Source organism: Dendropsophus ebraccatus, chromosome 5 (genome assembly GCF_027789765.1).
Source record: "Dendropsophus ebraccatus isolate aDenEbr1 chromosome 5, aDenEbr1.pat, whole genome shotgun sequence".
Classification (NCBI taxonomy): domain Eukaryota; kingdom Metazoa; phylum Chordata; class Amphibia; order Anura; family Hylidae; genus Dendropsophus; species Dendropsophus ebraccatus.
This window is the reverse complement of record NC_091458.1, coordinates 128,390,683-128,403,989: the sequence shown is the minus strand read 5'-3', so window position 1 is coordinate 128,403,989 and position 13,307 is coordinate 128,390,683. Positions and strand designations below refer to the sequence as shown.

At 40.5% G+C, this 13,307-nt stretch overlaps 1 protein-coding gene across 1 annotated transcript; it reads right to left on the bottom strand.

Moving 5' to 3' along the window:
• Nucleotides 1–2,166: 2,166 nt before the first annotated feature.
• LOC138793803 (pinopsin-like) lies at nt 2,167–12,566 on the bottom strand. The gene is made up of 5 exons (XM_069972499.1): nt 12,230–12,566; nt 9,097–9,279; nt 8,653–8,798; nt 4,785–5,024; nt 2,167–2,724 (listed from the first exon to the last, which is right to left on the bottom strand). The coding sequence occupies exons 1-5, from the start codon at nt 12,564–12,566 to the stop codon at nt 2,590–2,592; spliced, it is 1,041 nt and encodes a 346-aa protein (XP_069828600.1). The 3' UTR covers nt 2,167–2,589.
• Between the last annotated feature and the right edge of the window lie 741 nt (nt 12,567–13,307).

The following is a 13,307-nucleotide window of genomic DNA, read 5'->3' as shown; positions in this document are numbered from 1 at the left end:
CGAGATATGTAATGTACTTATTCTCAGCCTGTGATTGTCACGATATCTACCGCATACGACCACACACCTATCCGAGTATACATCAAGTGTTGATTATTATCATTGTGATGTTTGTATATGATTCATATGAGCTGTGCCATCCCAGGTTTTTCTTTTTACCCTTTTCTTTTGTCTTCACCTCCTCCTCCCCCCTCCCTCCCGTGTACCTCCCCGTGGGTTGATCCTTTTATGATTTGCACATATATATATCCCCTGTTAACACGCCATGTGTATGCTTGACAAAGGCCGGATTGGCCGAAACGTTGCACTTCTGTACCCTGATGTGTGAATAAACACACTTTATTTTGCATCGGATGCTGTGGGATCCTTTTCTTCTATAGTCCAACAAATCAAGAATAAGCTTGCTAAGGTGGCTAGCGTAACAGGGAAGAGTGCCCATAAAGTGCTCAAAGGATGTGTACCACATTGTGTTTTTAACATAAATGCAATGTGGGAACAGAGCCTGACACCCACCCCTTCCCACTTTTGTCTGTGTGGCCTGCCATCTTGTTTTGCACTGCAGTCTCTAGTGATCATGTGATGGCTACTAGAGGATGCAGAATAGCTGAAGACAAGAAATGAGTGGTAAGTGTCTTGTCCCCAAATGAGGAACAGAACATTTTGGGTCTCCTGTCTGACCATTTCCCAAGTCGGACACTTTCCACGTTTTATTTCACTTCTCTAATCCTTTCACTTCTCTAATCCTATGTAGTCTTACAATGCCACTTTAGTTGCTTGAAGGTTGCTGAGATCCATGCTACAGCTCGATTTGTGGCATACCCCTATTACTAGAGATGAGCGAACCTCGAGCATGCTCGAGTCGATCCGAACCCGAACTTCCAGCATTTGATTTGCGGTGGCTTAGGCTATGTGGAAATCATGGATATAGTCATTGGCTGTATCCATGTTTTCCAGACAACCTTAGAGCTTTATCCAAGTTCAGCAGCCCCCGCTAATCAAATACCGAACGTTCGGGTTTGGATCGACTCGAACCCGAACCTGGTTCGCTCATCTCTACCTATTACTAGTCTACCTATTTTTAGTGTTCCATTCCCGACCACTGTCCGAGGGTGAAGCACTGGAAGCTGCCCGTCACCAGTGGGAGGAAACCCCCGCCCCACTATGACGCGGTTCTATTTATGTGCAGTACTTAAAGCGAATTGTACTGATGGTACATTCGATTTAAGGTCCCTATACACCTAACACGGACGTCAGTTATTGAAGATATATGGGGACTTCTAGTTATTTACCTTTTTGTAGGAAGATCTCCTTTGGGCTTCCTTCAGACACAATTTTGCACAGTTTTTTTTTCTGGTATCCCCCCTCCCCAAAGAGGTTATTGGGGGGAAAGTAAAATGCCATGTAAAACCCCCATAACAGAAATGTCATGCAACTATTGCATATCATTTTTCCCCCGTTGACTGTTAGCAGGATTTGAGTCAAAAAATGCAATGCAGCAAATTTGCATTTTTTTACTTTGAATTTAGTTGCTGCCAGCTACATTCAAAAACATAGTCTTCTTCCTCTCCCAATGAAATCAGCGAGGACTTTAAAGTTGATTAGTGAGAAATCATCTCATAAATCTCTGAACTATGGAATTAAAGGCGTTATCTAGGCTTAGAAAAACATGGCTGCTTTCTTCCGGAGACAGCACCACTCTTGTCTCCAGTTTGGCTGGGGTTCTGCAACTCAGTGCCATTGAAGTAAATGGAGCTTAATTGCTAAATCAAACTCAACTTGGAGACAAGAATCATGTTGTCTCTGGAAGAAAGACTGGATAATCCCTTTAAGTAAAACTTGAAATTGCTTACTTTGCCTCTTTACAGGATTTTTCTTCCACTGCTGTAACATTTATGTAAAAGAAAGTAATACTGTGATGCAGAAACACTGTGAATACAGTTTTATTTATGGTTTCCTTTTGATAAATTGGACTTGTGAATGTTCTGACAGATTTGAATTGGAATTTACATCCATTGCTTTAGTATTATTAGATTTTTATACCATTTGGATAAAATAAATATTTTTTATTTCTTATGGTTTGTATTGAAAAAGACTTATATCCTTCACAAGTAACTTCTCATGTAAACAGTAGACACAGAGAAAAGGAGAAACATTTTTATCAGTGGAACTTAAAGGGAAACTGTTCCCATAGCGCGTGGGGCCTGAGGATGGAGGTCATTTCCTTACTTTCATCCTCTGCCCAGTTTTTGGAAAATCTTGACTTTATTCACTATGCAAAGTTTTTGTAAAAAACTGGAATGATACCAAAGCAGGCCCCAGAAGACTAGTACTTCCGTTTAATACCTTAACATGCTAAGCAACTGGGTGCATATGTATCCACAGAATAGCACCTTAGGTCTAATAAAGCATTTTACATAAGCATAGGTAGAGGTTTCCACTTCTCAGTTATCCAGGTAGTAGTGTTGAGAACTTATCCCATTGGCATTATTGGGACAGCTATGGAGACCTAAGTTACAGGGGATTGTGTTGGTGACAGGCTTCCCTTAACATAAATATGTGATATGGGTGTTTGAAATTTGTACATTGACATTATGCTGGTGTGACCTTGTTTCCACCTCCTTCTGATACTGATGTAACATCTGTGCGGACACTAGTGGTGCTTGTTTCATCTTCTCCAAATGGACTGCGACCACAACAGATAAGTTTCATTAAGCAATTTCGAAACTATAACACACAAAAAAAGCACATTTAGAAAACAATGACACATGAGCTGAACCTTTTTATGTAATTTTATTGACTTTTATTTAACATTAACTCCTTAAACTTGCAGCCAACTTCATTTTTGAATTTTTGAATCTGTTTTTTAGGGCCTTAGTGCTTTTATTTTTCCATCTATTGAGCTGTACGAGGGCTTGCTTTTTGTGTGGGCTTGCTTTTTGTGTGAACTTTTTATCTTCAAGTATTATTGATAACTTTATCTTCTTTTATTCTTCAAGTCAGTACAATTACAGTAATACCCAATTAACACAGTCACTGAAGCAACGTTACGATCCAGGATGACACAGGCACAGAATCTGCGCCTGTGTCTTCTGCATGATGTCCCAGCTCTCGGTGATAGCTGGGGACCTGCTGTAACGGTCAGCACCAGAGCCGCGCTCTGGTGCTGACAGTTAACCCTACAGATACTGCACTCGGCATGGCCGCAGCATCTATAGGGCTCCAGACAGAGAATTCTCCCTCTACAGAGGGAGAATTCTCTGTCCGGTAACCATCAGGGCTCTGTGATGTAATCACAGAGCCCCGATGGTAGCCATGGAAACTGTAAGCCTCAGGCTTCCGATTTCCAGGCTATGGATCCAGGTGGGAAGGGAGGAAGGTAAGGCCGTCTTCAGCGAGCGGCCGCGAGCTCTGCCCCCTCCCCTCTCTCGCAGTGTGACGGCGGGGGTCCCGATCGTTAAAATGGACCGCTGGAGGTCTCTCACCTGCCTCCGTGCGGTCCGATCGGCGCTCTGGTCACTGAGCCTGCACAGGCAGGCTCAATGAGCAGGGCGCCGTTAACACTGATCAATGCTATGCTTATGGCATAGCAGTAATCAGTGATAAAGGGACTTAAAATGTATAAAAAAAAAAAAAAGTTAAAATCACTAAATCAAACTACCCCAAAACCCCTCCCCCAATAAAAGTTTAAATCACCCCCCTTTCCCATTATATAAATAAAACATATAAAAATAAACACATAATATACCGTAGCGTGCGTAATTGTCCGATCTATTAAAATATAACAAGCGTCATCACTAACGGCGAACGGCGTAGTTGAAAAGAGGGGAAAAAGTGCGCGGATTAACGATTTTATGTTACATTATATATTAAAAAAAATGTATAAAGAGTGATCAAAACGTCCGATCTTCACAAATATGGCATTAATAAAAACTAGAGATCATGGCGGAAAAAATGACACCCAATGCAGCCCTATAGGTGAAAAAATAAAACCGTTATAAGCGTCACAATAGGGCCATTTTATTAATAATTGCCAAAAAAAAGGATTTCATAAAAAAAATATATATAACATTAGAGAATCTGTGTAACCTGCATATGGTTGTGTTCGGGCTGACCTATAGAATAATAGTATCATGTCGCTGTTACCATATAGTGCATTACGTAGACACAGGAACCCCCCAAACGTTACCATATTGCATTCTTTTTTACGATTTCACCTATTTACTTCATAAATAATATATTTGGGATTCTGTCATACATGTTATGGTAAAATGAAAGACGCCTTTCCAAAGTAACAAACAAGCCCTTACATGGCCCTGTAGATAGAAAACTGAAAGTGCTAGAGCTCTTAGAAGGGGAGGAGGGAAAAACGAAAGCGCAAAGATCAAAATTTGTGCTGTCCACTGGGTCATTTTGGGCCTGGTTCTCAAAGGGTTAAAGTCATTTCTTTGAGTGGAGAGTGGCAAAGGTGCACATTGAGACACTGAGGCAGGCGGTATTCCTCTCAGAATTTCCATCAGTTTTCCTCAGTGTAAACATACCCTTACACCTAAGGACTGTACTTGTCCTTTACTCTGTACATCTATGGTAACTGTCATTATACATCTATCATATGTGGGCAATAAATATTACTAAAATAAGGACAGTCTTCACTTCACAAAGTAAATGTGTTTCTCCAGCCCATAATTTTATGTAGTTTTTGCATTGCTGTATAAACTTCTACCTGTCTTTCACTGTATGAGCAATTTCAAACTATTTATAATACATCAAGTTGTATAGATACTAACCTGTTTATTCATGAAAACATAGATGACAGGGTTGTATACCGTGGCTGTTTTTGAGAAATATGAAGGCATTGATGCCAAGGTAGGGTCGATAACAATGTCCTTATTTGTCGCCGTCACAATAGCGAATGCGGCATAGGGTAACCAGCAGATGAGAAAAGCCAAAACCATGGCAATGACCATCCTAGTCACCTCTCGCTCTGCTCGCTGGGTTGTCTCGGATTCTTTTTGCTGAGCTGCTACCTATTATGTAGAACAAAAACAATAGTTATCTACTAAAACTCTTAAACACACTGGGGATAAATATAAAGGGGTTATCCAGCGCCACAAAAACATGGCTCATTTTCCCCTTCTCTTGTCTCCGGATTGGGTGGGGTTTGGGACTCAGTTCCATTGAAGTAAATTGAGCTTAATTGTAAACCACAACTGAACTGGAGACAACAGTAGGGGGAAAAGTGGCCATGTTTTTGTAGCGCTGGATTACCCCTTTAAAGTGATAATGTCACCCTTAGTTTATTCAAGTGCCAGCACCATCAGTCCATCTGCAGCACATGCTGAAAACACCTTTGTTAATTATGTTCTTTTCAGGTAAAAATGGTTTTCTACATCAGTGAACAATGTTACTAAGGTGGGGTTTTCCAGCCAGGGAGATGGGACTTAATGGTCACAAAGCCCTGACTTGGTAACACTGTCCACCAATGAAGGAAAACATTTTTAGGCTAGTTTCATATGTACCGCATCATAGAGGATTGTATGCTGTGAATTTTGCAGGGAAATCTGTGGCGATGCTGTATACAGTTATGGGCTATGGATCTGTATTCCCACAGTGGATCTTTATTCTGCTGCGAGAATGTAGCCACTGCTGCCTTAACTTCATCAGCTGCCAGGCTAATACAGGACTAACTCATTAGCTAATACATTACCTGTCCGTGCTCCCGCCTGCTTCTCTGTCCTGTTCAGCCAATCAGTAGCTGCAGCGAGATAGCGCATTAATTGGCTAAGCAGGGTGACAGTGATCCGGGAGCTAGAGAAGCAGGCGGGAGCACGGACAGGTAATGTATTAGCTAATGAGTTAGTCCTGCATTAGCCTGGCAGCTGATGAGTTAATACATTACTTGTCTGTGCTCCCGCCTGCTTTTCCAGCTACTGGATCACTGACATCCTGCTCAGCCAATCATTGCGCTGTCTGGCTGCAGCCACTGATTGGCTGAGCGGGACACCAGTGACCTGGGAGCCAGAAAAGCAGACGGGAGTAATGTATTAGCTAATGAGTTAGCTCTGTATTAACTCAGCAGCTGAGGAGTTAAAGGGGTAGTCCACCCAAAAATTTTTTCTTTCAAATCAACTGGTGCCATAAAGTGCCAGAGATTTGTAATTCACTTCTATTAAAAAATCTTAAGTCTTCCAGTACTTATCAGCTGCTGTGTGTCCAGCAGGAAGTGGTGTTTTCTTTCCAGTCTGACGCAGTGCTGTCTGCTGCCACCTCTGTCCATGTCAGGAACTGTCCAGAGCAGGAGCAAATCCCCATAGAAAACCTCTCCTGCTCTCTAGACTGGAAATAATACAACTTCCTGTTGGGCATACAGCAGCTGATAAGTACTGGAAGGCTTGAGATTTTTTAATAGAAGTAAATTACAAATCTCTGGCACTTCATGGCAGCAGTTGATTTGAAAGAAATTTTTTTTTGGTGGACTACCCCTTTAAGGCAGAAGTGGCTACATTCTCGCAGGGGAATTAAAATCCACTGCGATAATACAGATCCATATCTTATAACTGTGCCCAGCATCACCACAGATTTCACTGTGAAACTTGCAGCATGTAATCCGTAGTACATGTGAAGCTACCCTTAACCTAAAGAAAAAGATGCCATTAACAAAGGGATTTTTAGCAGGTGGTGCACGGACTAACTAATGGTGCCAAGGACAACACTTAGCTAAATGGGGGGTGACATTATAACTAGTGATGAGCGAGTACTAAAATGCTCGGGTGCTCCATACTTGAGACGAATATTTCTCGATACTCGGGTGCTCGTTTCGAGTAATGAACCCCATTGAAGTCAATGGGAAACTCGAGCATTTTTGCAAGGGACCCAAGTTCGGCCCAGGGAAGGTTGCGTGAAAACCTGGAAACCTCGGATAATGATGGAAACAACAAGGAAATGGACAGGAAACAGCAGGGGCAGCATGCATGGATGCCTCTTGGGCTGGCTTATAGCAACATTATGCCAAATTATGGGCAACAGCTGAACTACAGATCCCAGCCAGCCAAGATAATGTCAGCAACAGGACATATTGACTAATGACAGCAGATTTGGGGTAGACGTATAGAGTATGTGTGTAACTGGTGCTGTTTTTTTTTAAGGCACCACGTTCAAAGGACACGGCATAGTGAGGATAAGTATAGCTGAACTACAGATCCCAGCCAGCCAAGAGAATGTCAGCAACAGGACAAATTGACTACTGACAGCTGCTCTACAAGTCCAAGCTAGCAGCCAAGCGTAGCAAAAAAAACAATATGTTTTAAAACTGTTTTGTTCTTCGTGTCGGATTCCTGCCTAACCTCACACTAATTCCCTAACAGTCTCCCTGACAGACAACAGCTCTCTCCCTAATCTCTTCCAGCCTGCCTCTGAAGCGAGCATCGCGGGACCTGATTCTTATATGCCCAGGTTATCTGATCTGGCTGCTATCAACATGTAGGGTTTCCATGTGATGCTACAAGCTTCCAAAGACTCTCCTACTTGATGATTGGCTGAAAAAAAGCTGCCAAACATGCAGGAAGAGGAAGATGCCATTATCTCGAGTATCGTGAGATGCTCGTCCAAGTAACGAGCACCATCGAGTACCCTAATACTCGAATGAGAAAGAATTATAACTAAAGATTATTTGTTAAAAACACATGGCCTTCAAACAATTATTCATAAAGGTGAAAATCAGGACCTTGATGCTTTGTGGCAGTATACTGCCAAATACTCAGATCCATCAAGCTTCTCCTACACTTAGCAGATACTCCTTAAAGGTTAGACATGTCAAGTATTTTTTCATCTAAAGAAAACCAGTTGTTTTTGTTCAAGAATAGTGTGAGGTATGGCTGTTAAATTTCCCTGGTGTTAGATATTAAATCTGTTATTATTGCAACTGAGGTTTTTGTAATCTATTTCTATATTTTAGATTAAATTGCCACTGTTGTGATAATCTGTGTACTGTGCCGGCATCGAGCTACAGAGGAAATCTGCTTTACGGATAGTATTCTTAGCAATGTAGGAGAGCCGAGAGCATCTGTCAAGATACTCAACGCCCTTCCATAAGTTCACGTTCACAAAGTTCTGTTAGTTGAAATTTGACAGCAATTCATTGTAATAGCAGTTTGGTTATAATATATTAGATTTTGAGTAAGAGAAATTTCTGATTACTGCCAATGTGGATTAAAGGTTTTTTTTCCCCAGGCAAAATGTATTGTTGGTTTTACAGGTGTGCTGAGTGCTCCATTCATTGCGGGTCAATTGCATCCCTATACTCAGTTTTAGTTGGGTTCCCGGTGATTGGACCCCAGTGATCATCTTGTTATTTCCTATACTATGGATAGAGCATAACAAACGCAGATGGGAATATCCCTTTAAGGATTCCGATGTCAGTTCAAGCAATATGGACCCAAAATATTCTCACAAACAATAAAAGAATAGTGATGACAGGAGGGAAAGTTTAGAAAGTCACAAATTTTTGCCTTTGGATGCGCAAAAAGTTGCAATTTTTTTTATATCTCTAAAAACCAGTGTACAAGACTTGGTAAATTCCCCTCCAAAAGTTCTGACAAGTTTCTAGTTGAGATTGTTTAAACAAAAGTAAAACTATTTGGTATAACGTATACTTACTGCTCGCAACGCAAACAACAGGTTTGAGTAAGAGAATATGATGGTGCTGAGCGGCATAACGAAACAAGTTGTAAACAAGGCCAAGATATAGCTGTTGTTGTTGCTACCTCCGGTATACCAGTTTGGCCCACATGATGTTCGCAAACCTAAAATACATGTATTTAGTCCGTTTACAACCAGAAAGATTAATAAAAAGTGACATAAAATACAGATTTATCAAACTATTTTTCTGCTAAAGTGTAAAGTGAAACAGCCCAAGTGTGTATTTCAGATACTATGATATTTATCAGCATGGCATTGAGATAGACGATTCATTACAAAAGGTAATCTAGCTGTTGTGGCTGTATAGTTATGATTATTAATTTTTATTGTTCTTTCCTGTTATCACGTTTCTATTGTTTAACATTTGAATCATCCACAAAAGCAATTAAACAATAAATCTACCTTCCGGAACATAACTGCACCAGCCAAAAAGAGGTGGAGATGTCCACATAAGAGCCCAGATCCAGGTGAAGGCACATCCCATAACTGCATGTCTCTGCTGGAAACGGAAGTCACCCAAGGGCTTACAAATCACAATGTACCTTTCAAAGGCTAATATTGCCAATGACCAGAGACCCACGATACCTAAAAAAGGACAGATACATGATAAAGTTTGTGTGTAGTATTACATTAGTGATAATGATGGACATTGTGCCTGTATTCAAGCTACTGTAAGTCTAAGGTTGCAGCCTGACTTGGGAATCTCTTGCAAAGTATCTTAAATTGTATCTGGGTATCATAAGTTTACATTTTTGTATACTGGCATTTTGGTTTTTACACTGTTAACCATTGCTGAAATAGTATATAGTCTAGTAGTATTGACATAAGGATAAAAAGTGGCAAATAGTAAGGATGTAAAGGGTTTGGTCACATGATCTTTCCACTGATAACCAGAAGTGTGGCCTGAGGGAGAATCTGCCAGGTTTATCCTATTTCCGGATTAGAACCAATCCCTGCATAGTTAAATATAGGGCAAAAGCTTTCTAGTATGTCTGGCCCAGCCAGAGAAATGTGAGGAATAGAGATGAACATGACAAGAAAGGAAACATGGACACAGCCTATGGCTCAAGTCGCGCTCATCTCTAGTGAGGAAGTGTCTTCAAGCTTCACACCTGAGTCCTGTATTGACCAAGCCTATGGGCTAGTTACATAGTATGGTTGAAAAAAGACATATGTCAATCAAGTTCAAACAAGGAGGATATGGATAAAGGTAAGGGGAATGGATAAATTCTACATTCTATACAAATGCATTATGTTATTTTTGGTCTAAGAACTTGTCTAGCCCTGTTTTTGCGGTGACCAGATCCTGGGGTGACTGTTTCACAGATTCACAGTTCTCATGGTAAAGAAGGCTTGTTGGCTCTGGAGAGTAAACCTTTCTCCATCCGGAGGCAGTGCCCCCTTGTCCTTTTGAGGGGGTTTTACCTGGAACATCTTTGCCCCAAATTTTATTGTAGAGGCCATTTATATATTTAAGTAAATTAATCATATCTCCCCTTAAACTTGTCTTCAAAACTAAGCAAATTTAATTCTTTTACTCTCTCCTGTGCCGTTCCCCTCATTAGTTTCATTAGTTTCCCCTTATAAGTGTAGTTACTTTCCAGTTCCCAGTAACCTACTACAGGCAAGACACTAAAAACTAACCAAAGATCTTGTTTGAGTCCTATGCACAGTGATCATGGAATTGTGTGGTGTTTAGGAGGGTCACCCAAGACTGCCTTAGGTCCACAATGAGAGGACAATTTTACTTTCCACATCTGTTCCTAATCCAGGCAAGACAAATTGCCTGTCTTTGATACAAAAAAAACCCTGCATTTTTTTTAGTGCCCATTTTACAGTACAAAAGACAGCTGTTAAAAAATATTACCAAAAACCTTGTTCGAACCTAGCCTTAAAGGGAACTAATCAGCACAATTGTGCTGATATGGCTCCCAGCTGCATCCTACAGATCTACCGGTAGGATGCAGCTCCCCTAGCATACGAGCAGCCCCCCCAGTATAAAGCATCTCTTTATACCGGGGGGGGGGGGGAGTGTTTTACTGTGGGGCATGAGGCTGGGAGAGGAGCGGCAACTAGTCATCTAGGGGGGAGCCGCCCGTGACTAGTCACGACTCTCTGCCTGTCAGCATGCTCTGCGGGGATGTTTGACAAGAAGAGAGGCTCGTTAGTGGGTCTCTTTGGGTTAGTCCAGGTATAAAGTTACTCCGGCAGACACTGCTCATATGCGAGGGGAGCTACATCCTAGATCTATACATGCAGCTGGGAGCCATATCAGCACAATCATGCTGATTGGTTACCTTTAAGGTGCTATCATATGGGTTCATTAGGTCATACATTTCCTGTTGTGGATTACAGTATTAGCAAACTTGTATGACATTTTATGACAGCTCTTGTGTCTTTGACACTATAGTATTAAAAAAGTATAGGGTGGGTGAAACTTTTTCAAAAGACCACCTCTATGAGAAAACCATTCTGTTTATCTACATCAGAATTTGTATGGCTGATGTTCAGTCCATTTATTGTTATGCATAGTGATATATTTTTTACAGTATATGAAACAGACCACATGCCTATATTTAACAGTTATCTATAGAACAAAACATAACCGCATAAACATCACATAGTTATCTATACAACAAAATGTATTTCTAACCAAAAGAAAAAAAGAATCTTAAAGGAAACAAAGTGTCATCATGAAGATGCTATGTATGTTATTGGCATCGTGTTATAGAGCAACAAGATTAGAAGATTGATATATATCTTTTATATTATAGATTCAGTATAACATGCAATTGTGTTTATTGAAATCTCTTCCATGCTATGGAGTCCAGTCCATTGAGGGACACCGCCCACTGGACTCCTTAACACAGGGATTTTAATCAACAATAGTTTATTAGTTGAAAAAGCAATGCTCTATGTGGAAACTAGATAAGAGTATTGCACAAAAATATATGGTGCTCACTTATGGGTTAGATCAGGATCAAATCTCCATGCAGTAGAAATTCATAAGGGCACTCACCACAAAACCTTTTTCTTTATTGTAGCAAAACCTTTAAAAACTCCATTCAGGGTGTAGCAGGCAGTGGGGATGGCAGTTACTGGCGTCCCTGCTGCCTGCTATACCTTGACTAGAGTTTTTAGAGATTTTGCTACAATAAAGAGAAAGTTTTTATGGTGAGTGCCCTTATGAATTTCTACTGCATGAAGATTTTAAACAACAAGTTACAAGTTATCCTGAATCTTTTCCAACAAAGATATATATCAATCTGCTCAGTTATTCCTGCTCTATAATATGATAGATTAGATATACTGTCTTGGTGACAGGTTCCCTTTAAAAGGTAAATTTCAATGCATAAGGTATATATAGCAGAATTATGCAAAAATGTGTGGGATTGTCCCATTTATCTGAACAGGGTTGGCAGAGGTCCATATACATGCAGCTGAAGAAACCCAATTCAAATATATGGGACATTAGCGCTCTTAAAATTTCCAAATTCTAACATTACCCTCACCTTCAAATAACACAGCACCTTACCTGTTAGGGACACCATGAATCCTTCAAATTCACACATTGCTTTGCCCAGTGTGAAGTAACCAAAAATATTGTTGTGGAAGCTAACGCTGCTCCCAAAAATCGTGACCAGCATGTCAGCCACAGCCAGGTTGACAAGTATGTAGTTCAATGGAGACCTTAACTTTTTATACTTGAGGGAGACCACAATAACTAAACCGTTGACAAAGAAAGCTAAGACCACCACCATACCCATAAGTACAGCGACAATTAAGTAGGTACTGCGAGGGGCAAGGTGAGGCCATTGAGGTCCATCATATGGTCCAGGTATCTCCAGAGCTGACACGTTTGCAGAGTGCATTGTATAGTAAAATCTATGCAAAAACAGTTTGGGGCATATGCAAGAATAAAATATGCACACGTCCAAGTGCAAGAATGCTCTTTATAAAGTCCAAGAGATTTAATGCGCCAAAGAGGATCTTTTTCTTAAAAGAATGTAAGCTTTCTTACACTGGTGTATTAGTAATCCACTCTCTTTTTCTTTACTTAAACAGAGATCAACAGAGAGGCAGAGAGGCAAGGTGACCCGTCTGGAAGACCCATAACCTAATTAACAAAGTAAGCACAAAGAATCATGTTGCTTTTCTTAACAAGATTGCTGCACACAAGAGGATTTGCCATAAAATAGGGCTGGTCTCTTACTCTCTAATTCTGTGCAATAGTGGCTTATCTCTCTAGGGTAATACATGTAGACCAAGTATATTATGTGTTCTGCTGATGACATTGCTATACATTTACCCATACATAATATGTATCATTTTATAATATGGCAACTCATACATAAACATTCAAAAATTCAAAAATTCTTTGGGTCATACTATGTTTTTTCATTTACTTATTGCAGGCAGGATCCGTCATGTTTTAATAGTAGAAAAAAAAACACGGCCAGATGCCTCGTGTAACACCTCAGCATAATGAAGAGAAAGAAAAATATATTACAAGTCATGGGCATTCGATTTACAGGGATAAGTTGATCCAGGGATTATTCTGATTACCATTGGAGTCGGGAAGGAATTTTCTCCCTGTGATGGGGCAGTTGTCA

Excerpts from the sequence above, each read along its gene's own strand:
- LOC138793803 (XM_069972499.1), bottom strand. The coding sequence starts at position 12,566 with ATGCACTCTGCAAACGTGTCAGCTCTGGAGATACCTGGACCATATGAT. Across the intron at positions 5,025-8,652 it reads TGTTGTTTGCGTTGCGAGCA|GTAGCAGCTCAGCAAAAAGA; the intron begins GTAAGTATACGT and ends TCTACATAATAG. Across the intron at positions 2,725-4,784 it reads ATGTTTTCATGAATAAACAG|TTTCGAAATTGCTTAATGAA; the intron begins GTTAGTATCTAT and ends TGTGTGTTATAG.